This window comes from Mytilus trossulus, chromosome 3 (assembly GCF_036588685.1).
Source record: "Mytilus trossulus isolate FHL-02 chromosome 3, PNRI_Mtr1.1.1.hap1, whole genome shotgun sequence".
In the NCBI taxonomy this organism is placed as follows: Eukaryota; Metazoa; Mollusca; class Bivalvia; order Mytilida; family Mytilidae; genus Mytilus; species Mytilus trossulus.
The window spans coordinates 24,558,949-24,586,462 of record NC_086375.1 but is presented as its reverse complement, the minus strand read 5'-3'; the positions used below and the strand labels follow the sequence as shown (position 1 = coordinate 24,586,462).

The 27,514-nt window shown below is 31.0% G+C and overlaps 2 protein-coding genes across 3 annotated transcripts in view; both read left to right on the top strand.

The window, feature by feature from the left end:
- Positions 1–202: 202 nt before the first annotated feature.
- LOC134710835 (uncharacterized) lies at positions 203–5,513 on the top strand. 2 transcript variants are annotated; one of them, XM_063571238.1, is made up of 2 exons: positions 203–599; positions 1,438–5,513. In XM_063571238.1, the coding sequence occupies exon 2, from the start codon at positions 1,858–1,860 to the stop codon at positions 3,145–3,147; it is 1,290 nt and encodes a 429-aa protein (XP_063427308.1). In that variant the 5' UTR covers positions 203–599; positions 1,438–1,857; the 3' UTR covers positions 3,148–5,513. The 2 variants fall into 2 exon arrangements, with proteins under 2 accessions (XP_063427308.1, XP_063427307.1); XM_063571237.1 differs by lacking the exon at positions 203–599 and adding an exon at positions 651–1,005.
- Positions 5,514–17,021: 11,508 nt separating this feature from the next.
- LOC134710564 (muscle-specific protein 300 kDa-like) overlaps positions 17,022–27,514 on the top strand; it is a 28,541-nt gene continuing 18,048 nt past the window's right edge. Inside the window, exons 1-3 of the mRNA XM_063570940.1 lie at positions 17,022–17,229; positions 26,004–26,122; positions 26,767–26,974. Of these exons, the coding sequence (XP_063427010.1) occupies positions 17,152–17,229; positions 26,004–26,122; positions 26,767–26,974 (405 nt within the window). The 5' untranslated portion in view covers positions 17,022–17,151. The remainder of the gene's footprint in view (positions 17,230–26,003; positions 26,123–26,766; positions 26,975–27,514) is intronic.

Below are 27,514 nucleotides of genomic sequence, written 5' to 3'. Positions count from 1 at the left end.
GTCACTGGTGTAACAGAAAATCATCTTCACAGTTAAAAACTAAAAACAGTAAGGTCACATGTACTTTTAATTCACAAACTTTTTGAGAGAAAAAGAATTGTTGCCCACTTGCTTTGCATGCTCTAAAAGCCACAAAATGTGTAAAAAAAATTAAAAAGAGTTTCTTATTTCAGAATAATATATATATATGTTCTCCTCCAACTCCAAGGTATTTTTTTTTAGAAGGCACTGTATTGTAGAAGGCACTTTGTTCCAAATCTGTATTTCCTTGCGGCTATGCATTGTAGTTTTTTTTCTAGTATTAAAAGACTATCAGCTATTCTGACATGCCAATTTGAATTAAACTTTTCTATGGGATTAAGAATTTGTAAACACCTTGGCTCTGATTAAAAAGAAATTGCTTACCTAGGTTTTAATAAACCAATAGAAAAATCTGCGGTAAACAGGCCGTGTCATGTCTGACTGGGATAACCGTTTATAAACGTGGCCATTTAACGTGCTATCGGACAGCTGTTTATATATATAAAATTAAACCGGTACAATCTGGAGGAATTGGCAGATATTAAGTTATACACATCAGATTTTTACGTTTTAATAATGTAAGTATGTATACTATTCAGATTGCTATCCTATGTATAATGTATTAACTCCCTTTGTTTTTCCCCTGTTAACTTCCACTGTCTGTCTATCTTTTTGTAGTGCTTTCATTTTTCTAACCCCTGTATATGTACGTTAAAAAATCTGGCGGGATTTTATACATTACAGGTCTATACACGTCTAATAAATCAATGAAGAACTCTACTTGTTTTTAAATACCTGGCTCTTTAAACTTTTTGATGAGATCACTATAAGGTTATTAAGAACTACTGTGTCAATAATTGCTCTCCTTTAAACAATACTTTACTATGTAGTTATCCCAATACTAACATTCTAAGCTAGATCTTCTACCTGTGCACATCATATTTTTACCTGTGCTGTTTTAACGGTGACCTCTGATTTTTGCAGGTAAATTTTAACTTCTTATTTGGTTTTTTTATTTTTTTTCCACTTTTCTCTTATTGATAATAACTTCAGGCTTTTTCATGCAAAGCAAGTCAGCAACCCCATTTATCTCCATGGTTTGTCTGCTAACTTGGCTAGCTTGTTTGTGTGGCTAAAAAAAGTGTGACCTTTTTAAAAATAGAGCAATTACCGGTAAATGACAATTCCTTTTAAATTTTTACATAGAAATAAACATTAAATTAACAACTCATCCAAACGATAACAAAACATACATTTGTAGCTCTTTCTGACTATATTTATTGGTTTTTTTTGTATTGATGTGTGTGGCTATAAGGGGTTGTGTGATTTTATGCTAGTTTTTTTGGTAATTGGTGATTGTTTTTATAAATGATGTGGTAACATAATTAACTGCCATTCCTCCCATTGTACCTACAGACTGAGTTGTTTAGAAAGCCCTGCAGATCTACACAGACACCCAACTCATCAGCCAGATTTGGTAGTCGTCGTAATTTGCTTGGACTTGGTGGATCAGACGACAGTGGTGACGATGATGACGGAGATGACAGTGTCTTCAAATGGCCTCATTCCAGACATGGTACATCAAGGAGTCAAAGTCGACAGTCATTAAATCATAGTAGACAGTCACTTAATCATAGTCGACAGTCACTGAACCAAAGTCGACACTCACAGAAAAGAGGACCGAGTAGTTCTCATCCTCGTACATTTTCACCAAATCCTAGATCAAGATCTCGCAACAGTCGACATAATCAATCTAATGATGATTTGAAGAAAGGTGCCGCTGCAGCTCTTGAGTCGGAAAGTGAGGAATCTGGATATGGTGAAACTTACTATACTATGCACGCATCGAGTTTTGATAATGTACTAGAAAACGAAACAATCGACACAATGAGAGGCACACCACTTGGATTAGATATGACTCGTTATTCCGATAACGATTCAACTGTTAGTTACATAACAGGAGAATTCCCTCAGGCCAACCCTGAGGATCTCCGTAATACTATGACACAGACACCAGGTCATGCTAGAACCCAGACTGAGCCTGATAATGACTCACCAAGAACAATACACACTCAGACAAGTGGACTAGCTAGGAATATGTCCATGCAGACATCCCGCATGTCCATTGCGTCCCAACGATCCACTGGATCTCGTGGATCCCGTGCTGATTTATTACGTAGTATTCTGATGGATGTAAAAGAAATAAAACAACAGAGAGGGTTAAATGATAGCCCAGGACTATCAGAGGATTCAATGATATCTAATACATCAATGAAGAAAAACATGTTACAAACAATTCAGTCGGATGTTCAAGCTCTCAAAAATGAGGGCAGGCAAGGAACTGCAGGAACACAGACTATTTCTGAACAAGGAACTCAAACTGGAATAAAATTGTTCCCAGAAGGGGACTCCGCCCGTAATTCCCGTCATGGACGTCTCCGTGACTTAATGGATGATGTGAAGAATTTAAAGGGAGGAAGCCCTGATAGTCCTAACGATTTAAGATCTCGCCAGAGTTCTCGTACTGGTACACCATATGAAAGGCGACCAGTGTCAAGTGTACAAAATCGACCATCCCCCGTTCGATTTTCTACACCTGGACCAGCCACCAATGGACCAGTACAGAATGGTGTACATGAACAAAACGGATATGACTATCCTCAACAACCTTACATGAGATCGTTACCTGTGCCACCCAATCCTCAGCCACAGATGAACGGATATCCTCAGTATCCAGGCAGGATGGTGACACAGGATGACATTAATGCCATCAGTGATAGAATTCAACGATTATCAAACTACCAGCTGCCACCAAGGCGTACGCTTCCACAACCTCCTCCCCCTCCTCAGCCACCTCAGTATATTGTACCAGTGTATACAGCCCCTCCACGACGTGTACGCATCAACGAATTTCCTCAATCATATAATGATGAAGATGGATTTATGTCTGATGAAAGTGAATATGAAGGTGGTCATGCCCCTAGGAGAGGGAGAAGGCGTCGTAATCGCTTAGATCATTTAGACATCGAAGATGCCTTAGACGAAGCTGTCAAACAAGGTCGTCAGCTGAAAAATATGTCAAAGAAAATGAAAGATTCTTTGAGAGAGGATCTTTTAGATTTATAGATATTTTATTTATTTATTATCGTCTGTGATTTAGGATTTTTAAGCCTACTGTGATATTGAAATATTTGTACGCAAGGTGTAAATGTGTATGTTGTGAAGATATTTGACTTTTCTCCTAAATGATTTGTGCAGAGATGTGCAAAATTTCAAGCCTTTATATGTGTGCAAATGTGTGTAAACATTGACATTTTGAAATTGAATTGGTAATTCATGGAGGTGCTTTAGAAATTCTAAATGGATCACTTAGGAGAAGTTTTTAAATGAATATTTTACCTCTTTACATTATTCATTTTCCATTGATAATTTTGTTATTGAACGAAATTTTATTGACTTTCAAACAAACCAATTTAAATATGGAGCTAATCTGCTATTTAAAATTTTTATTTTACTTGGCTCAGTTTCATAAGAGTTTGTATAACATATTTTCAGATCAGAATGGAAAAGCGAGATAAGATTTATCCTGAATTTGATAAATTCTATGTCAATATCATATCAAACATACAGATTTTTAAATCCAGGGTTTATATATGCATTTATTAATGTTTGTCTCGACTTGTGAGTTTTTCATTTCAATTTTTTTGTAAACGTTAAGCGTTATTTATTTATTTAACAGTTATACTGTATGACTTGTTTTGCACATCCACTAAAAGACAATCTAAGAGATATATAGAATCTTGCCTAGAGACCATCTGTCCAATACTCATTCAGGGATTTTTCATTGATATATGAATAAAAGAAAGAAGAAAAAGTTTCAAAATTAGTTTGTAATTTTTTTGCAGCATCTCAAAGCTAGCAATTTTTGTGCTTTTAACCAATGTATTCTGAAATGTTCAAATCACTTCAATTTATGTACAAAAATTTAATCTAAAATTTATTTACCAATATTCTTATTAAAAGGAGGTAGTGGGTCAATCGGCATCAAAGGAAATTATGTTTTTGATTTTTCTTCAGAACATTAGATTGGTATTGCCCATATAAAGATAAACTTGTAAACAATTGTAAGCAAAAGACTAATGCATATTTTAATGAGAAATATTGGATTCAATTTGATTTCAATGAATTGCTTTGAAACATCTTTGAAAAATCCCTGAAACATTGATGATCTCAATAAGAAAACTTTCAAGATTAATTCATAAAGTATCAGGATCAATGAAATCTACCGGGTTTGTGAGAGAGATAAAATAATGTATTGATTGGTTTATGTTAGTTGTTGAGCGAAGTGGAGTGCAAATATTAACAGTATTGATTGTAAAAATATGAAATTGCATTTAATTTTTATATCAATCAATAATATCATTTTTTTGTACTTTTTTTTGTACATTTTTATGTGATAACAAATATTTTTATGTTGCTTTTGCAAAAAAGAAATCCATTATTTTCATTTGAAGTCGTAACTTGTCAGATGATAGGGTAGATTAGTTCAAAATAAGATAAACTGGAATTATATAGGAGCTAGGATTAGAACAAAAATTCAGTCCATTGGTTGTACTAGTAGAAGTTTTTTTTATCAATATCATATAAATTTTAAAGTATTTCTTTTCATTTTATGATCAAAGTCAAATTTGAAAATCCTTCACTAGTTGACTCCACACTAAATTAAAAAAAGTGTGGTACCAGGATGAGAAAATAAGAAGTTATCTCATGGCAGTTAAAACAACACTTTATGTGCTTTTTGGGTTACTTTTATGTTCTTTTGAAGTAAAATTAGAAAAATACCTTGTTTTTGATACTTTTAAAGTGAATTAGTGGTAAGATTTTCCAATCTGTTTTTAAATTGTCAGCTCAAAAGAGGACCAAGTCTCCATTTTTTAGCATTTTCTACATATAAATTATTGAACATGTTGAACACTTTGCTATAGTTCTAAGAGTTTGCTTCGAACACTAAACATATTTATATATTTCCTGTTAAATGTATTATTTGAAATTTGTTTACTAGATAATATATTTAATTAACAGAACTACACATTCCATCCAAATTTAAATTTTTCTACGAATTTATATATTTTTTATCTGTGATAAAATAAGATTGAAGATCTGATATGGTTTTACAGGGAAAGCTTTATATTTATGAGATGAAGCATTTATATGTGTTATTTTCTTGTCTTAATATTTATATATATATATTTAACATATTTCAATTTCTTTTTATACTTTTTTAATGTTTTTAAAGTTTATTCCATCCAATTTTGATTCCTCATGTTAGGCATTAGAGATGCAACTATATATAGTAACAAGTAGTGCATGTGATATCAAAATCATGTGATCAGTGATTTTTAGTGAAAAAGTCACATGATAAATTTTAGTTAATGACTGCAACTAGCAGACGAGCATTTATATTGTTATGAAAATAAATTATTTATTATAAACTTGTATATTTTCTGCCAAAACCAGGAAACACATTGCAAGTTTTCAAAAATACACATAATTTAAACTTCAACACTTACACACAGGAGAGTGAAAATATTTTTTTTCAAAACTGTGCATGTAAAAAACACTTAAAATCTCTATGAATTTTGTCTTTTCACTGATGTGCATGTTACAGGGCTATAGCTTTACTTCTTGATCTCTTTTGTCTTTTAATAAGTTTTTGGTTTTTAAAGATTTTGGCCTCAAGCATCTCTCAAAAAGTGCATCAGGTGCAGAAAAATTGGTAATGTTAATGTTATAAGAAATTAAGAACAGATAATCAACACAACATTGAACAAAAATTTGCAAACAGGGTCTTCTGTAAATAAAAATGATCTAGGATAAACAGAAAAGAGACAGCAACCCAATTTATAGTAAGCTGAAATGAAGATCTAGAGAATCACATGCTTCAACAATAGGAAGTTGTACACAAATAAGTTACTTAAAACGCAACCCAACAACACAAGGAAAACATCTTAGGGTCATAAAACATTCAAGATACAATTGGCTTTGTCATGTGTGAATGGTTGCTATGGTTCTCTGCCATGATAGTCCATCTTTCTTTTTTGCTTTCTGCTGAAGAAAAAGTAACATTTACCAAAATCTACTGAAATTTGCTTAAGGTACCAGCATATGCAAGGAAACACAAAGTTATCTGTGTTAAAATGAAAAAAAAGGGATAACAAATAAATTTTACAGCAGAGTCCACTCATCTTTTAACATCTTTTATAGCAAGTGGTCAGTTCCATTTATATTTTTTCATACTGAGAGAAGTTGTATAAAAATTGGTCAGTTAACAAAGTTTTATCATCATTCATTCAGAGCATTTTTATTTGAATTTTTCAATAGCATCTTTGATTATCTAAGATAACTTTGGATTTGGAAAATACTTGAACAGATGAGAGGAATCTACTGTCAAATCAAACAGCATTTATCCAACATTTTCTTCCAGATAATTATACATTAACTATAGTACCTGGTAACTAAAAATGATACACAGTGGAATGAGCATATGATCCAGTCAAATCTGCATAAAGCATGAACAAATGATTTCCCTTTGTATAAGTTTTTTTCAATAGAGCATGTCAGAATAGCCAGGTATATAGTCCATATGGAAGTCAGTTGTCTTTATAACTCAATTTAAAGAAATAGCAGCCATTTTGGTTTGTTTGCTGTATCCTCAGAAATGAATAAAAGTATTGGGTGAACATGTATATGACAATAACAAGTAATATACAAAAGCAACAGTCAAATGGAAGCAACTGTTTTGAAATACTTGCTGAGTAACATTCACCAAGGAAAAAGAGGCTTCTATTGAAACCTTAAAAAGTCAAAAGGCTTTGTTCAAAGACGATGGATCTGGCAGTAAAATAAGGAGTGTTTATTTTATAGGTAAGTTTTCCATTCAAAAAAGATCAGTGCCATGTTAGGATTTTGTTTACCTCAGTGGAACACAGTGCCCTCTACATCATGGAATGTTTGAAAACAACCCCATAAGGACTGCAGAATAGAATATTCTTTTTCTATGTTGATTGGGAAAAGTGCCTTCTACAGTAGCTTTACTAGTGCTGAAAAATGAAACCTTTTTCATTTACAACTGGGTATAAATGTTTGCCTAATATGAGGTCTATTTGTATTTTCATGATTTATAAAGAAAATAAAGTGCCTTCTGCAAGTTTTACTAGAACAGCAAAATGAAATCTTACTCATTTACAACTGGGTAAAAAAAATTTGCAGAATAAGAGGTCTTTTAGGATTTTTAATCTTTATAAAATAGTGCCTTCTACAAACTAAATACTTGTGCTGAATAATGAAACATGTGCCCTTTACAAGGGTAAAAATGTCAATCGTCAACTCTGTTTGTTTGTCAGTGGGATACTACATATTTGAATGACTTTTGGAGAACTACTACAAGTATTTGTCAAGTGTGAAGTCAATACTGGCAATGATTCAAAAACCACACAGTAGCCCTTCTATTACTAGTTCTTAGGACTTACTTGTGTACTGTGAAAATTTTATGATTAGAACACTTTGTACCATTTTGTGGCTATTGTGGTTTGTTAAATAAGGTACATGTATAGTAAATTATAGGTCACTATATGAAGAAAAATATTTTTAATTGTGTTCAAAAGTCTGGACACCATACAAATAAATATTTTAAAAAGCATTAATCAGCATTTTTTTGTCCATACTTATACATAAAACTTCTTTCAAGGTACATGTATGAAAAGATTTTTTTTAAATCTGCATGTCTCTTTAAAATTTTCAACTCTCTTATTGTGTAATTTTAATTCTTATTTATTTGCTTGTAAAAAATTTTAAATTAGGTGAAATTTTATTACACAATGAAGCATGGGATATTAATTCCATCTTATTAAAACCCAGCGGTATTTAAAACTCTTTGTAAAACATCTGAATGTGATCAAATGTTTTGACTTCTGCATTGTAAAATAGCGGACATTAATGACATCAATATCTTTAAATCTGATTGTTTGATAGGGTATATCAAATTATCATTGGGTGTGAATAAAAGACACTTAACGGCAGATTAAACAGATCTTTAAACCATTAAAATACTCCTTTAAATAGATATTTCATATTGGAGTAGGTAATAAAAATGTTTTAATTCTGTTATACAGGGGTTTGAATTGCTAATTCAAGAAATTTTTATGTGTTTCAAATCGGCAGAAAATTCAAGTTTCAATGTATGAACCTTATTTGGTTTCTGAACAAAATTAGATTATCTGACTTTACACTCTTTTATGTAAGGTTTCATCAGGATTTGTTTCAGTAGGAAGTTTAACAGTGTGAATATGAATTCTATTAAAAGCAGGCCAACTATGATAAAACATTTTTACAAGGTCAAATATGAATGAATGTATACAAGTATAGCAGATCAAATATTGAGTTGAATCATTTGTAGATGTTCCAGTATGAATATGTTCTGAAATGAAATTTATATCTTTTAGCAGGCCTAAATAATAAGTATATTATATGCAGTTCTAATTTGAATATATAGATGTTTCTCAGGCACAATATTAATAATTTCATGTTTAAAAGACTTGATATGAATGAATATAATAGCAGGCCCAGAATGAATAAGTTCATTAAATGTAGGCCAAATATATAAATATAATTTAAAAAAAGCTACCATTCATAAAGCAGTTAAAAAATTTCAGCTAGACTTTGTCTTAGTGCATTTGAAACTGTGTTTCTACAAAAATTTATAAGTGCAACCTTACAAATCATGAGCCTGCCCATGCAAACACTGATTGGATGATACTCTCTAAAATTAGCTAACTTGAAAGTCAATTTTATTTTTCAAAGAAACAGTAAATGTGATGGGAATGTCCCACAGTTAATGTTTGTTGTTGTTTATATCCTTATCTTTTGATCTCTGGTGTATAGTTGTCCCATTGGTAATCATGCCACATCTCCTTGTCTCAATATTATAATGTGTAAAAGAGCAAAAAAGTACAAATTGCTTCTTTAAATGAGATTTTAATTAGAAAATCATTGATTACAAATCTGTTCTGGAAGATACTAAGGAGATTTTAATTACCGGTAAATTATAAAAAAAACATTTTGAATCAATACCAGTTAATTGAATATGTAGGACCTTTGATATAGTTCTCTTTAACAGGCTGCATAAACAAATGCAAAATTTGTGGATTCTCTTGTTTAGACTAGGGTGCCTCGAAGCTGAGTGGTCAAAGTAATCCAACTATTATATCACAAGCCTGTCAGCACTGAGGTTGTGAGTTTGAACCCTGTGTGTTGCAGGCTTGTTCAACTTCAATCGTAATTGACTAGGTTCTCATTTTTCCAATAAAAAATTGTGATTTTCTCGTGGAAACTGGTTTCCTCCATCAATGTAAAAAACTGAGTGTCAAGAACCTCAATCAATCAATTGTATAGACCAAATTATATTAAAAAAACTGGTGACTTAAATTCATTCTAGATGCATGCATTTACAGACTAAAGCTAAATAATAACAGGATCTGTGGGAAAGAGTGGATATGTTGGTTTTTTTTCCCTACCTCAATATTATATACTTTATACTGAATGTCCCTAAGATTATTGGGGAATGTTTGTGTAAACTGCTATAATTGAAGTGAATTAATCTGCGTCCTTATTCTTAAAAAGAAATGTAAAATTGCATAAATCAAAATAATAAACATAAAACAGGCTATTATTTGAACTTGGAATTATTATTAACTATGGAATTTTCATAATTTCTTGTGTTAGAAATTTTTAATAAATTCCATGTTTATTCTGTACTTCAATGGTCTGTGCTGCGCACAACAATTTCTTTAACAAAAAAGATAGTCCTTTTTAGCTCACCTGGCCCGAAGGGCCAAGTGAGCTTTTCTCATCACTTGGCGTCCGTCGTCCGTCGTCGTCCGTCGTCGTCTGTCGTCGTCCGTCGTCGTCCGTCGTCGTTAACTTTTACAAAAATCTTCTCCTCTGAAACTACTGGGCCAAATCTAACCAAACTTGGCCACAATCATCATTGGGGTATCTAGTTTAAAAAATGTGTGGCGTGACCCGGTCAACCAACCAAGATGGCCGCCACGGCTAAAAATAGAACATAGGGGTAAAATGCAGTTTTTGGCTTATAACTCAAAAACCAAAGCATTTAGAGCAAATCTGACATGGGGTAAAAATGTTTATCAGGTCAAGATCTATCTGCCCTAAAATTTTCAGATGAATCGGTCAATCGGTTGTTGGGTTGCTGCCCCTGAATTGGTAATTTTGAAGAAATTTTGCTGTTTTTGGTTATTATCTTGAATATTATTATAGTTAGAGATAAACTGTAAACAGCAATAATGTTCAGCAATGATCTACAAATAAGTCAACATGACCAAAATGGTCAGTTGACCCGTTTAGGAGTTATTGCCCTTTATAGTCAATTTTTAACCATTTTTCGTTAATTAAAGTAATCTTTTACAAAAATCTTCTCCTCTGAAACTACTTGGCCAAATTAATCCAAACTTGGCCACAATCATCTTTGGGGTATCTAGTTTAAAAAATGTGTGGCGTGACCTGGTCAACCAACCAAGATGGCCGCCACGGCTAAAAATAGAACAAAGGGGTAAAATGCAGTTTTTGGCTTATAACTCAAAAACCAAAGCATTTTGAGGAAATCTGACATGGGATAAAAATGTTAATCAGGTCAAGATCTATCTGCCTTAAAATTTTCAGATGAATCGGTCAATCGGTTGTTGGGTTGCTGCCCCTGAATTGGTAATTTTGAGGAAATTTTGCTGTTTTTGGTTATTATCTTGAATATTATTATAGATAGAGATAAACTGTAAACAGCAATAATGTTCAGCAAAGTAAGATCTACAAATAAGTCAACATGACCAAAATGGTCAGTTGACCCGTTTAGGAGTTATTGCCCTTTATAGTCAATTTTTAACCATTTTTCGTAAATTAAAGTAATCTTTTACAAAAATCTTCTCTGAAACTACTTGGCAAAATTAATCCAAACTTGGCCACAATCATCTTTGGGGTATCTAGTTTAAAAAATGTGTGGCGTGACCTGGTCAACCAACCAAGATGGCCGCCACCGCTAAAAATAGAACATAGGGGTAAAATGCAGTTTTTGGCTTATAACTCAAAAACCAAAGCATTTTGAGGAAATCTGACATGGGATAAAAATGTTTATCAGGTCAAGAACTATCTGCCCTGAAATTTTCAGATGAATCGGTCAATCAGTTGTTGGGTTGCTGCCCCTGAATTGGTAATTTTGAGGAAATTTTGCTGTTTTTGGTTATTATCTTGAATATTATTATAGATAGAGATAAATTGTAAAAACAGCAATAATGTTCAGCAAAGTAAGATCTACAAATAAGTCAACATGACCAAAATGGTCAGTTGACCCCTTTAGGAGTTATTGCCCTTTATAGTCAATCTTTAACCATTTTTCATAAATCTAAGTAATCTTTTACAAAATCTCCACTGAAACTACTAGGCCACAATCATCTTTGGGGTATCTAGTTTGAAAAATGTGTCCGATGACCTGGCCATTCAACCAAGATGGCCGCCACGGCTAAAAATAGAACATAGGGGTAAAATGCAGTTTTTTGCTTATAACTATGAAACCAAAGCATCTAGAGCAAATCTGACAAGAAATTAAATTGTTAATCAAGTCAATATCTATCTGCCCTGAATTTTTCAGATGAATTGGACAACTGGTTGTTGGGTTGCTGCCCTCCAATTGGTAATTTTTAAAGAAATTTTGCCGTTTTTGGTTATCTTGAATACTATTATAGATAGCGATAAACTGTAAACAGCAATAATGTTCAGCAAAGTAAGATCTACAAATAAGTCAACATGACCTAAATGGTAAATTGACCCCTTAAGGAGTTATTGCCCTTTATAGTCAATTTTTAACAATTTTCATTAATTTGGTAAATTTATGTAAATTTTTACCAAATATAGTTCTCTGTTACTAATGGGCAAAGTTCATGATAGATATAATTGTAAGAAGCAAAATCGTTCAGTAAAGTAAGAACTTCAAACACATCACCATCACCAAAATACAATTTTGTCATGAATCCATTTGTGTCCTTTGTTTAATATGCACATAGACCAAGGTGAGCGACACAGGCTCTTTAGAGCCTCTAGTTCAATAGAATGTACTGTGCCGCGCACAACACTATGTATACAAAATACATTATATGGAAAGTGTTATGAACCGCTCAAAACATTATTATACCAAAAAAACATGGAATTTATCAAAAAATTTCCAGCACAGAAAATTTTGCAAATTCCATAATTAAAAATAATTCCAAGTTTAAATAATAGCCTGTTATAAGTTTTTTACATACATTTTAAATTGCAAGATTTATATGTGAAAAACATTTTTTTAAATTTTTGGCAGTTAATATAAAATGATAATTAAATGAGATCCCACAAAGTATATTCACATTCCATTGTGGTTCATATTTAGTCATATAAATGATGTTATACAAACTTTATTTATAAACCAACAAAGCTTATGGGTAAATGTAACAATGCTTGTTTTGTGGATCCAGAAACAAATTTTACATCAGATATGCTATTTAAATCATATTACGGTACCATTTTACACCAACTTGGTTAGGGGAAGGTAAACTACATATCTCTGGAATGTTTATCAAACATCTTAACCCTAATCCAAGAGCAAATAACTTTGTGACACTATTGTTTACTGTTTCCTTAGTGTTGTGATAAAGTGTTTATAAAGATTCATGAATTTTTATTTTATAGTTAGACAGAGTTATCTTTCTTTTACTATGATTTTCTGTCTAAAGAAGGATAACTCTAATTTGCCTCTAGAGAAAGTGTTAAAAATGATCATTCAGCAATATATTTAGAGTTGGAACACAGGTGTGTGAGGACCACCTCATAATCACACCAGCATCAACATAAGCATACCAGTATCAATTACTATTGAGTCTAAAAAGATAGACAAGGGCATCTTGTAATGAAAGAGAAAGAAACAAGATAAAAAAAAATCACCATGAATTAAAAAAAAATCAAAGAAAGTCAAAACACTACACAGTTAGATTAAAGATTGATTAACATATACACAAATGAAGAACTGGGGGTTATAGCTTGGGTAATTTTAAAGAATGAGCAATTTCTGCTTCATATTTGGCAACTCATGTCAATGAACAATTTTGTTATAGGTCGCATTTATTGAGGTCAAATTCAGGAAATGAGGATAGAATTGGGGACATATTTATGGTCACTTACACCACAGATATATGAAAAATTAACATCATATTTGTATGGATCCTTTTCAGTCAGTTACCAAATTTATTGTGACATTTTTATGCCCCACCTACGATAGTAGAGGGGCATTATGTTTTCTGGTCTGTGCGTCCGTTCGTCTATCTGTCTGTCCGTTCGCTTGTCTGTCTGTTTGTTCGTCCGTCAGTTCGTCCATCTGTCCCGCTTCAAGTTAAAGGTTTTGGTCAAGGTAGTTTTTGATGAAGTTGAAGTCCAATCAACTTGAAACTTAGTACACATGTTCCTTATGATATGATCTTTCTAATTTTAAAGCCAAATTAAACTTTTGACCCCAATTTCACGGTCCACTGAACATAGAAAATGAAAGTGCATGTTTCAGGTTAAAAGTTTTGGTCAAGGTAGTTTTGATGAAGTTGAAGTCCAATCAACTTGAAACTTAGTACACGTGTTCCCTATGATAGTATCTTTCTAATTTTAATGCCTAATTATATTTTTTATCCAATTTCATGGTCCATTGAACATGGAAAATGATAGTGCGAGTGGGGCATCCGTGTACTTTGGACACATTCTTGTTTAGCTGATAATACTTCAGAAAGTAAATATAACTCTTTTATTAATGAATTAAAAGAGATGTGAAGTGATATAAAAAAGAAAAGAAGAATTGAGCAAAAACAATGAGAGTACAAACTTTTGTTTGGCAGACTTAAAAATCAGTTGAAAAAGACTTTACTCATCAGAAGATACAAAGACAAATATATCTAACAAAAACACAGAGTGGACCTGGCCTTTTACTTGTATATCCCAACAATAAAAAGACACCAAGTACTGATCTGAGAGTACTTGTAGTAACTGACAGCTAGCTATAGTTCAAAGCCACTAACAACTAATAAGAAAAAAATCATGCATCAAAGACTAAATTATCAATTAATACACATCCAACATCCAATGGGTTAAGAGTTTAAAATAAAGACATCATGATGTCAATTAACTAGAAAATATTAAAAGGTCAACATACAGTCATTCAGTAGCACAATATGTCTAGAAAAGCTGTGAATGATTTAAAAAATAATACATGTATAATGGAATTTTTACAACACAACCAAATGATATGGCTCTGAAATATTATGTGCAGCTCACACAGTTTTTGCTGCTTCTTATACAATAAACTTTTATATACAAATGTCAAAGAGTTCATGTTTATACACATGACTGAGTGAATAGAAAAGGGCTAATATATTTGCACCTGTCCTAAGTCAGGAATCTGATGTACAGTAGTTGTCATTAGTTTATGTAATTTATATGTGTTTCTCGTTTCTCGGTTTTTTATATAGGTTAGACGGTTGGTTTGCTCATTTGAATGGTTTTACACTTGTAATTTTGGGGCCTTTTATAGCTTGTTGTTCACTGTGAGCCAAGGCTCCGTGTTGAAGGCCGTACATTGACCTATAATGGTTTACTTTTTTTTAAATTGTTATTTGGATGGAGAGTTGTCTCATTGGCACTCACACCACATCTTCCTATATCTAATTAAACAATAATGTGTTACAATCGTAGTACATTTAATGGGCAATAACTCTTCAGTCTTTATGAAAAGTTGGTTAAAGGGAGATAAACCTAGTGAAACTTAATTCAAAGTTTAAACATGTTTCATAAAATATTGATTTATTTTTAAAAATGACAGTTTCTTTACAAAGTAACTTAATATTTACTTTTGCACCATGTTTAAAAGATAATATATGACATTTAAGTTAATATATGATATTTTATTTCCTGTAAAATGCCTGTCATAAATTATCTACCTATAGATCTTAAAAGATTTTACTGCACAATACAGCAAGCATATACATGATCGTATTGATTAAATGCACCCAATTATTCAATGGTTGTCAATCAATTCAGAGTAACTGTTGATAAATCTATTTGTTTAACTTAAGTCGAAGCAATAAAATACATGTTATAGAAAAATTACCATTGATATGCTAAATAATTTACAGACTTATAGTTTGAATACATTGAAAACTATCCATTAAAATATAGATTAATTTATAATTGTGTACAAATAGCCAGTGGCAAATATTTCATACATATTCAGGATGAACACATAGTAAACAAATGAATATTGATTCATTAATATTCATGACATAAAAGTTTTTATGGTAAAGGGAAACCACAAATTTAAATATTCATTGAAATATAAATTTTAATGACTTTGAAAAGGTACATATGTTTTAACCATAAAATTACGTAGCTTAGAAAATCAAATGTTTTCTTCTCCAACCTTTCATTGGATATTGATACTAATTTATCAATAGATAAATCCAAATCAGGAGACCAAATTCAAATATTTAACATCTATCTTTTTTTTATTTAAAATATTTTCAAATAATGTTGCATCACATGAACAATTTCACCCTGAAAATCTCTTGATACTGTGGATTAATTTGTTTTCATGGGTACCAATTTTAGTGGATAAAGAGAAAGCTACATGTTCTTGTATACTTAATTTCATGTTTCTGACTATGTCTGCATATAAGCCTACAGAAAATTTGTTATTTGTTGAGCATTTATTTTCGTGGTTTACCAGTACCAACAAAATCAACGAAAATTAGTATCCAACAAAAATAATGAATCCACAGTAAGACAAATTTAGCTAAAAAGCCAGGACCCGTAGACTAACAAAAGCTGACCTGGTCTTCTATAAGAACTAAATCAGCAGCCAAAAAAAAAACCCAAAAAATCACAATAAATTAGATTGACTTTTATAAATTGTTACAAATGTCTGTCCTTGAATGTAGATTTTTTGTTGCCTCTTGGGAATATCTTTTGAAAAATTGGAATGTTACCAACAGAAACAAACATGAAATAGCTTTGCATGAGATTTTCTTAAAAAAAGATTGTTTACTATCTTCACAAAGTCATTTAAATGTTTATCAAAAAGCTTAAAAGAGATATTAGATTTGATTTACATTAAAGGTAGATGTGAAATCACCGAAACATCAGTTTTTCAAAAAGTGAGTTCGACTGGAAAAAAATATTGTTAGAAAATATAGCTGTAAATATTTATAGTACAAAACACACTCTCAGATTTTCTTTAATTTATTTATGTCTAAATTAAAAGCCCATAGGTCAAGTCAATGGTGGTCTGGCAGACAATACCATTAAATGTTAACCGCAATTATCGCCTGCCATAACAGATTATAAGATACCCAAACAGATATTATGTTGGATTTAAACCACTGCATGAACTGTCATTAAAACATTTATGAAAATTATCGAATTGTTTATTCTGTCAAATCATCAATACATAATCCATAATCGGAAAGATTTTGTGCATTTTGGTTTTAAAATGAATGAGTTATTGTCCCTTTGCCAAGATATTATTTAATAGACAATACATAATTGTTAAAGTATTAACACCCTGTTTATAAAAAATAAATAAATATTGAATGCAGTTTTAGTAATTTAAAGAATAGTAGGTAAATATTGTCCCATTATCAACGTTAAAAATCCCAATATTTTGGTTTACAAAAGTTCTGTTAAAGTACTTTTGAGTCCAATACACATAAAGTCATAATTCAAATTTAAATCCTGGTTTTAATTTAAAAGGGGTGGTCAGGTTTATGTTCGATTTAGTTGTAATGTAGGTAATATATAGGTATAGATATAAACAATTACGTTAACCTCCCCTGTAATTAAAGTGGAATGACTGTATTTGGTTCTGGTTGAACAGGTGTTTAAGAAATGAAAGTGAAATGGATTTAATTGAAACTTTAGGACTAATCAACGCTAATTTCTTGAAAGTAACAATTTATATAAAAATTGGAAATGAGGTGAATATGTGAAAAATATACTATCATGGGTGCTAGCCACTCTCTGGATTGTATGAGCAAAAAATCAAAGGAAAGGAAAAAGCAACTAGACAAAAATGGAAAGGTAGCTATATTTTTTATTTTATTGGAAAACAATAAGATCTTGTCATTTAGTATATAAAGCAAGTTTTTTTTACCTGGAACACAAAAGGTGCAAAACAGTAAAATAATGAAAATGTGTGTCCAAATTTGTTGTAAAAATGTTTGCTTAGTAAGTGAATATAAGCACTTTTTTTCAGCATAATACAATGCATAATTTATAAAACTTTATTCATACTTTATATTTCTTAAACTGCAAAGAAAAAGTCCATTTGAGGGGGTTGGAAAATCAGAACTCAGTAGTGTTAAAATTATCAAAAATGCATATAATTTTCAAGATATACTAGGTATTCTTAAAAAATTACATATTCTAGTATAATAAAGGAAATATGGGCCATATAACTCTTGTACTTTCTTACATAGTTTTGTTGATTTGTGTAAAATTTCATCACTAGAACATACCTCATTAACAAGTATATTTTTTCTTTAGAAATGAAGATCTTATCTGAAAGATTTTTTAAAATTCGAAAATTGTTTCCTTTTTTAACGTTAACAATTTGATAATAATCTTTGAATTCTTTTTATCATACAATCTACAACAATTGATACTATTTTTACCTCTGTATATTTTATTTTCACACAAGGTTTCAATTGTCACGAATAAAGTGTAAATATTGATGTTTTTGAAAGTTATGAAATTAATAAGCTAAGAGAAATAACAAAACAATTTTTACTATAAACCAAATATTTGGTCATATTTCAATACCCTTTGAAGATTTGTATGTTTAAATTATACATAACATAATTTTAATCTGGTTTTGTGTGATTTTAAATTGAAAAGGTTAAATCAATTTCAACAGCAATTGGATTGTGTTTAAGTGGGTATTCAAGATGAACTTGATAATGTGGCAGTTGTGGTTCATTATGGTTTTTGGGGATCATTGTGGTTTTTGGTTATTTGTATCCTTAAAGTATTGCGGTTTATTTAATAGAATATACACTTCAAGTCATGTCCTAAAATAATATATACCTGGTTCCCTATAATCTAGTATAGATTACAATATAACAATTACTTTTCCTTACTTGGGAAGATTTTCACGGAACACTTACGGCCAAAGATTTCATTGTAATTAATAAATGTTGATTTAGGCTATCTTTTAATTTTCAGACATGTAAGTCTAATATGTCTACGATTATTGAAGTTAAATCAGGCGCAATGAACTTTTTATTGAATATTTTTAGCGTATAGATTTCAATTTCCACACGATTTTGATAGTATCAAGTCAATATATCCTATGGTGTAATTAGATTGCACTAGAATATTACTCAATTATTTGAAAATTTTCATTTATTATTAAGTTTTTAATAAAAGTATTGAATTCCATTAATTTTTAATTTTAATTCGGATATAACTGTTTGTACAGCAGTTTAAAATTGTTTATTCCACATCACATGAAAGTGCTATAGAACAAACTGAACATTGCTGGCAGCTGTCTTATGTTAGGAATCTCCTGGTTGTCTCACTGGTCTGTTGTCATATCTCTATGGTGAATTTGAAGTTTCTGGCTTATATTAGGTGTTTTCTAGAGTTTATTTATAATTTTTTCATGACTCAAGGAAATTGTTGATAATGGTCTAGAATGCAAGTTTTATAATTGCAATTGCAGGCTATGACCAATCTGTAACTGTAGCTCACAGTAACTGCTTTTGATTTAAGAGTTGGGCAAATTTTTGGACAAATGATGAAAATTCTCTTTCTTTTAAAAATGTTATCCGTATTTTCTGTGATTGTTGTCTCAAGTTCTCCAAAAACCTTTCTCTATTGACAACAGCATTAATCTTTGGGGATTTTGAGTTAAAACCTAATGGTTATCTCTGAACATTTCTTCTCATCAATCAAATGTAAAATATAAAAAAATGCTGAACTTCAAGGAAAATCCAAAACAGAAAGTCCCTTACCAAGTTGGAACATCAAAAGCTTCAATTCATACCAAACTCAATCAACTGTTGTTTGAAAATTTTTTAACAATTTCAACATTTTTAACATTTTTAACTTTTTCTGAAATGAATTTTAAGAGAGAAAAAATATATGATATCTAGAGGTTTTAATAACCCAGCAGAAAAATTGTTCTTTCCTCAAGATAATTCTTAACAAGTGCAATAAACTTGACCATGTAATGGCTCAACTTCAGATCTATATTTCTCTTGTATTACGGAATACTATATAAAAGCAAACCATTAACATTTAACAATATAAGATCAATAAGTGAAAGACTTTTATCTTGGTGTAAATCTACCCTATTGAACAGTTAAGCTCACTGCTTTACAATACACATTTAAGGAGATTTTTCACTGCTTTACAATACACTTTTAAGGGGATTTTTAACACTTATCTTTTCAATTCATTGTACATTTGATCATGTTACGTTTAAAAACTTTAAATGTTTAAGTATTTCTTACAATTTAGACCTATGGCTAATTGCTTTAAAATAAATGTGTTTCTGTTTTAAATATGTTTTGTTTCAAGATTGAAATTGAAGGTATAAGATTATAAAATTTCAGTAAAAAGGGGTGCATATAAAATTATAAAATTTCAGTAAAATGGAGGGACAATCAATGTTCCCTTTCTGTTTGTAGACAAATTAAAACACCAGGAATTCACCAGCTATCTTCTATTTTGATGAAATAAGTCTGATATCTCTGAAAGTAAAAAAATGAAAATAGGTTTGATGTTGATCCCTTGCTAAAGATTTTTGTGCAAATGATGTTGTTGGAAATCAATATGGTACAAAAATTGCTACTCAAGCTGAAGCTTGGAATCAAGGGTTGAAAAATAAACAAGAAATGATATGGAAGAGAACCAAAAATTGACAAATAAAAACCATTATCACTTACAGAGATAACAATCACTTCATTGTAACAAAGATACAAAGCTTTTCATTCATAAAGAGTTACAAAGCACTTCACACATACAACGATACAGAGATACAAAGCACAACACAAATACAAAGATACAAAGCACTACATTCATACAGAGATACAAAACACAACACTCATTCAGAGATACAAAGCTCTATATCCATACAGAAACACAAAGCACTACACCCATACAGAGATACAAGCACTACATCATACAGCACCACAAAGCACTACACCCAAACAGAGATACAAGCAATGCATTATACAGAGATACAAAGCACTACATACATATAGAGATACAAAGCACCACACACATACAGAGAAACAAAGCTCTATATCCATACATAGATACAAAACAATACAACCAAACAGAGATACAAACATAAACACCCAAACAGAGATACAAATCACTACACCCAAACAGAGATACAAATCACAACACATACAACGATACAAAGCACAACATCCATACAGAGATACAAAGCATTAAACTCGTACAGAGATACAAAGTTCTATACCCATAGAGATACAAAGCACTACACCTATACAGAGATACAAAGCACTTCATCCATACAGAGATACAACAAGTACTACACCCATACAAAGATACAAAGCACTACACACATACAACAATACAATGCACAACAACCATATAAAGATACAAAGCACTACATCTGTACAAAGATACAGTGCACTACATCCATACAGAGATACAAGCCTCTATATACATTCATACAGAGATATAAAAAAAACTCTGCATTGATACAAAGATACAAATTGCTTCATCCATACAGAGATACAAGCCTCTATATACATTCATACAGAGATATAAAAAAAAACTCTGCATTGATACAAAGATACAAATTGCTTCATCCATACAAAGATACAAAGCACTTCATTCATAGAGCTACAAAGCACTTCATTCATAGAGCTACAAAGCACTATATCCATACAAAGATATAAAACACTACATCATTCAAAGATACAAAGCACTACACAAATACAACGATACAGAGATACAGAGCACAACACAAATACAAAGATACAAAGCACTACATTCATACAGAGATACAAAGCACAACATCCATACAGAAACACAAAGCACTACACCTATACACAAAGCACAACATCCATACAGAAATACAAAGCTCTACACCTATACAGAGATACAAAGCACAACATCCATACAGAAATACAAAGCACTACACTCTATACAGAGATACAAAGCACTACACCCATACATTGATATCCATAAATGCCAGAAAACAAGTTTTTGTCACCAATTTGAATCTTAGATTGGAGTCAGTTCTAGTCTATTGGACTGCAATAGCCTATTGTTCTAGATATACGCCAGGTGTTGAAGAACTAAGAGACACATTTCTATACTGAGAATTATACACAAGTGCCTGTTAAATTGACTGCACTGGTAGTTTTGAAAAGATTTGTATAATCTTTGGAGAACTTAAATGTTAAGTAATAAATAAGAGGGCTTTGTTGCATAAGAAATCAAAAACAGTATACATATAAACATAATTTAGTTCACAAGAATGTTAAATATAGACTTTTGACATAAAGGAACCTGACTGATTTTTTTGTTGATAAATATAGGTCTTTTTCGTAAAATGTAAACCAAACGCATTATTGGAAAAGAAAGGCACTAACATGCGAAGAAGAATTGCCTACATTATACTACCAGTGTTGGGAGTTAAGGGCCTCAGCATCTACTATACATCTGTAGGTATTAATAAAACACATATAAAGGAGGAAGTAAAATTAAAATATTTAAATTCGATATAAAAAAGAAATTAAGACAGAATATTTTTTACCTAATTTACTATGTTTCAGGTATGGATTATTTTGGTTAATGTTTACATAGTCCACTAAATTATAGATCTTAAGGCAGAATTCCATTTGTGAATAGTGATTATCTTGAACAGGCATCTTAGTTTATAATAATCGACTAGGTAAAGATACATTAGTTTAAAAACATGAATCATTATTTTAAAAAAGTATATTTTTTTCTGTGTAGATAACTGTTTGTATATCACTTACAGTCAGACAACAAAACAATATAACATGTACTGTGAGACCTCTTACAGTCAGACAACAAAAAGACATAACTCTTATTGTTAGACCACTTAAAGTCATACTACATCAAGATTTACCTCTTACAGTCAGATCAAATAAAATTCAACTCTTATAGTGAGAACACTTAAGAACAAAATTCTTATAATGAGAACAATTAAAGACAAAACTCTTATAATGAGACCACTGAAAGATAAAACTCTGATGGTGAGACCACATATAGATATATCTCTGATAGTGAGACCACATAAAGATAAAACACTTACAGTGAGACCACATACAGATATAGCACTTACAGTGAGACACATAAAGATATAAAATTTACAGTGAGATCACATAAAGATATAACACTTACAGTAAGACCAGGTGAAGATATATCACTTACTTTGAGACTGTATAAAGATATAACACTTACAGTGAGATGACATTAAGATATAATACTGATAGTTAAACCACATAAAGATATAACACTTACATTAAGACCATATAAAGATATAACACTTAACAGTGAGACAACATAAAAATAAAACACTTACAATAAGACCACATAAAGTAACACTTGCGGTGAGACCAGTTCAAGATATAACACTTACAGTGAGACAACATAAAGATTATAACACTTATGTGACACCACATAAAGATGTAACACTTATAGTAAAAACGCATACCGGTAAAGATATAACACTTACAGGCAAATCACATAAAGATTCATTCTCCATTTCCATTCTCAATTTTAACAGTTATAGTGAGACCACTTACAGCCAAACCACATTAGGATATATCACTTACAGTTAGACCTCCTTACAGTGAAACCACATAAAGATAAAACACTTACAGTGAGACCATATAAAGATTTAACACTTACAGTGAGATCACATAAAGATATACCACTTACAGTGAGAACCACATTGATATAAGTTTTACAGCCATAAACCATAACTAATACTGTAAAAACTGCATAAGTGAACAAATAAACATAACATGGAAAAGAAAAGCCCTTACAGTCAAAGAAATCTTAACGTAAAATACAAACAGCCAAAACCACATACATATTGTTTGATTTTGAATTGAAGTTTTCATCAAATGTTATGTTAAATTGATAATATTGGTAGAATGGACAAAGATATAACTTGAAACAAAGCCAGAGGTCGGTTCTAGTTCATTGGGTTTCAAAGGCTTATTGTGTATTTATATTTATCAACCAGGTGTTGAACGATTTAAATACTCATTAAAAAACTGATAATTAGGCTAATTAATTAACAATTAAAATATCTGCACTGTTAAGTTCAAAAAGATTTGAATAAATTATGGACGATGTTTACATGCAAAATTTTTGCATAATATTTTGACCTTTGGAAACTATTGCATTTTGTTGTAAGAATAACATTCAGTATTTATTATAACATGGTTGTGTATAAGACAATGGACATCTTAAATACAGGCATGTAGATCATACTTTGATTTTTACAAATTGTGACTTAGATGGATTGACACTCATACCACATCTTCTTACATCCATGTGACTTAATGGAGCCTGACTGGGCAATTTGTTGAAAATTATAGACAACTTTTAGAAAAATTTGAAATGGGGATTATGGACATATGAAGGTGCAAAATGTGAAGATACATTAACAGTTTTAGGAATGAAATGCCTTTGTTGTGCATCTGTAGGTATTCATAGAAAAACAAGTTGAAAATTTAAAGTGTTTTAATCTTGAAATTTAAAAATAAAAATTAAGTAAGTGTATAAATCCCTGAAGTTCTATTTTAGCCAGAGGTCTTATTAGGTTAATATCAAAGAAAACCTAAATTGCAGACCTAGAGGCAGAATTCATTTTGTGAAAATTTCATTTTTTTTTTAAAAGACCTCTGTCCAAAATTTATGATAAGGGTTAATGTGATACATAAGTTAAAAATTATCTCTAAAAAAATAAAAAAATAAAAACAACTTTTGATTAAAAATTTAGAATTTCTTTATTTTATGACTGATTTTAATCAAAAGAGAACTTTTTTTTTCATTCCTATTATTCCCCCCCCCCCCCCCCCCCCCCCATTCCTATTAGTTTCATTCCTATTGGTTTTGGTTAGTACCTGGGGTACAAGAATTTTAGGGATTGCAATTTGGACATCATTTATCACAATATACACATAAATAAGACTTGAAATCAATTTGTTCTGTGTAGATAACTATTTAAATTCAAAGTCATGATTTTGTATGTTGTTGATTTTCCTATCACTTTGATTTGATTACCAAGTAACTGGATTAAAACTTGTTTACTTGTACATTTTCATCAATATCCACTGATATTTACATTATTGGAAAAGAGATTTTATTTCATTTATTGAAATCTACAATAGCTTACAGAAATATAATTGATTGCATAATAAATCATTAAAAATCTGGTAAATTTTGTAAAGTCATTCTTTTATAAATGATTTTGTTTTTAAATATTTTATGATTATTAGACGGTTTCTCCTAGGAAATTTGTTAATGAAATCTACCTAGAAAATTTGTAGGGATTATTTTTATGGTTTGCAATAATATGACATTAAAAAGGCTTGAATGGTTTGTACCTGATGATGAAAAAAAGTGTGTATAGCTAAATATAAAAGAAGATGATTTAAAAAAAAAAAGAAGTTCCAATTTTAAACTTTTTTAGACTATATACTGGTAGTAGGAAAACACTTTCTATTTAAAATTTTAACAAGATTTTGCATAAAGTTCTTGAGATCTTTTTTTTACACAATTACAATGTCAGCCTAATAAAATAGTTTTAATTTTATCTAAATATATCTAGTTTGAGGTCTTGGTTCATAAATGGATTATTGATTAATTTCTGTTCCTATGTATGATTTTAGCTTTTAATCGCAAATTGTAATCGGTCATTCAGAATTAAGAATGCATTAAGTTACATTATTTAACGTAGAGTTAAAGTGGGGGTCAACTCTTATTAAGCCATGACTAACAATAAGACCTATGCAATTAGCATTGACAGTTTAATGTTTAGTCCTTTTATTTATCTTCAATAAAGTCAGCTAGCCATGTGAATATTATTGCTTAACTTTCTATAGTCCAATTGCAAACTTGAATGGACATTGATAATTTAGATTGTTGCTTGTAAATTTGTTTGTATTGAGGGGGCGGTGAAAATTTATATTATAAAATTTTGTAGAGTTGGAGTTGGTAACAATATGAATATGTAATTCTTTGTAAAAAGACGGGAGAATCATGTCACAAGTGTAAATAAAATAGAATTTTTTTAAAGTTTGAAATTAAAAAAAAACATTGACCATTTATTTATACATGGAGTAAAATAGGAGATTTTTGCCATTTTTCATGGGGATGAAAATGCAATCAGTAACTAAAGCTATAGTAGAACAAATGAATTTAAAACAATCCCTTTTACCTCATCAGAAATGAGGAAATTATTCTTTTCTTCTAGAAATCAAGTCCACACTCTTACCAACTGAGCTAAAGAAGCACTTTCCTAGTTAAACTGATATCAACTGGCTAAGTATCTACTGAATAGGGAAGCAATTCTATCACACTTCCCCCACATCAACAGTCATAATGGACCAATACTAACCCTGAATCAATGTCATCTTAAACAACCGTAGTTTTTTTAGTTGGGTGCCAAGTGTAACCAGAGAGCATGATTCTTATCAGAAAATGACATTGACTTGAAGTTTTCATTCATAAATAAATATTTGATTTTCATTTGATGCCAGTGATTCCCTTGACTTTCAAAGTTATTGGTGATAGAGTTATAAAAAGTCAACTATTTTATCTTACAGTCACTAGCTGATACTGTCACCAGTCACAGAGACAATGTTGATGGTCTACAGAGGAAGGGAACCAGGCTGGTGTCCCGTGTCAGTACCAGGGACAGGGCACTTGTTGAAGGAAGGATTGGGTGAGTACAAAATAAGGCCACTAGGTTGGCATCATACAGTGTTAAATTTAATTCCTTGCAGCTAGCCACAGGCCAATTGAATACCAGAAAGCCCAGTCTAATCTTCTGGGAAAAAAGCTAAAGCCTAAAAGTGGTAACTCTTGTCAAAAACATGTTACCATAGTAAAAATGAAGAACCTGATCATAGTACAAGTTTATAACCAAGTTTGTAAAGATGAACTTTTGTACAGAATCATCTCAGACTTCATATTCTATACTTTCAAATGTATGTAGCTCAAAACCTCAGATTGAAAATGGAATGTCAAAAGCACAGCACAGAATAATACATAACATGTATTGAAAATAGATGAAGTTGCAAGAAAAAGATTTAGATGTGTTTTAATATCAAGAGGGCTCGAAGAAGGTGTCTTCCAGAATACCTTGAAAATTAACTCTGAATCCTGAATTCCTGAAAAAAATAAAGCTTTCTTTCCTGGGATGCAGATAAAATCAATCATTATTTCCTAGTCCCAATAATGGTAAATTCGAAAATCCACAAAAATACAGGCTTGATAGGGACATCCAGAAAAAGGTTGTTCACTCTTTTTAGGTATTGAAATATGTATGTAACATGCAGTGCATATATATGTTATTCATTTCTTTAGTTCCTCTGAGAAGAAATTTGGAGACCTTGTGGATCAGGTGGAGAAGACAAAGAGACAATATGACATTATAGATCATAACTTAGATGACATCAGAGAGGAGGTCGACCAGTACCTAGCATGGTTAAAAGAAAAGGAGGACCTCCTAACTAGGGAGACACCTAGAGGTTACAGTGTCAAAGAGGCTGAGGCTAAACTGGCCAAAAATAATGTAAGTGCATTTGTGTGAGAAATATAAGACCTACAATTTTAGCTAGTACTTAAGTTAAGGGGAGGGATGGACAACATCAAAAATATAAGTGACAGAATTAGCAAAAAGATGTCCTTATTACACCCTGACCAATAACTGATTTTCAGTAAATCTTATCACAACTGCATTTTGAAATATACAGTAATGGCAAGATTATGTACTTTCAAATTTGCATAAGAAATTTTCTTCAAGAAAGAACAGCATCAAAAGCAGCAAAGTTTTCAAGTATAAAGAGAACTAAATGCATATTATATTCGTTTCAATGCAATGCTAAAAGATAACTAGAGGTTGTCAAATTATATTCTGACATTTAAATATTTCATGAAGAGATGCTTATCATTTATCAAGTAATTAAAACAGAAAATTAAAAAATATATATATTCCTCAAGAGAATTTATAAGCCTCAGTCTCATATGCTTACATTTTTTTTGCATTGATTATATTATGATTTATATTATCAGTATTTGTGTTTGTCTGGTAAATGGTAAGCATGATTCTGTG

Coding starts and splice junctions, on each gene's coding strand:
- LOC134710835 (XM_063571238.1), top strand. CDS start 1,858: ATGCACGCATCGAGTTTTGATAATGTACTAGAAAACGAAACAATCGAC.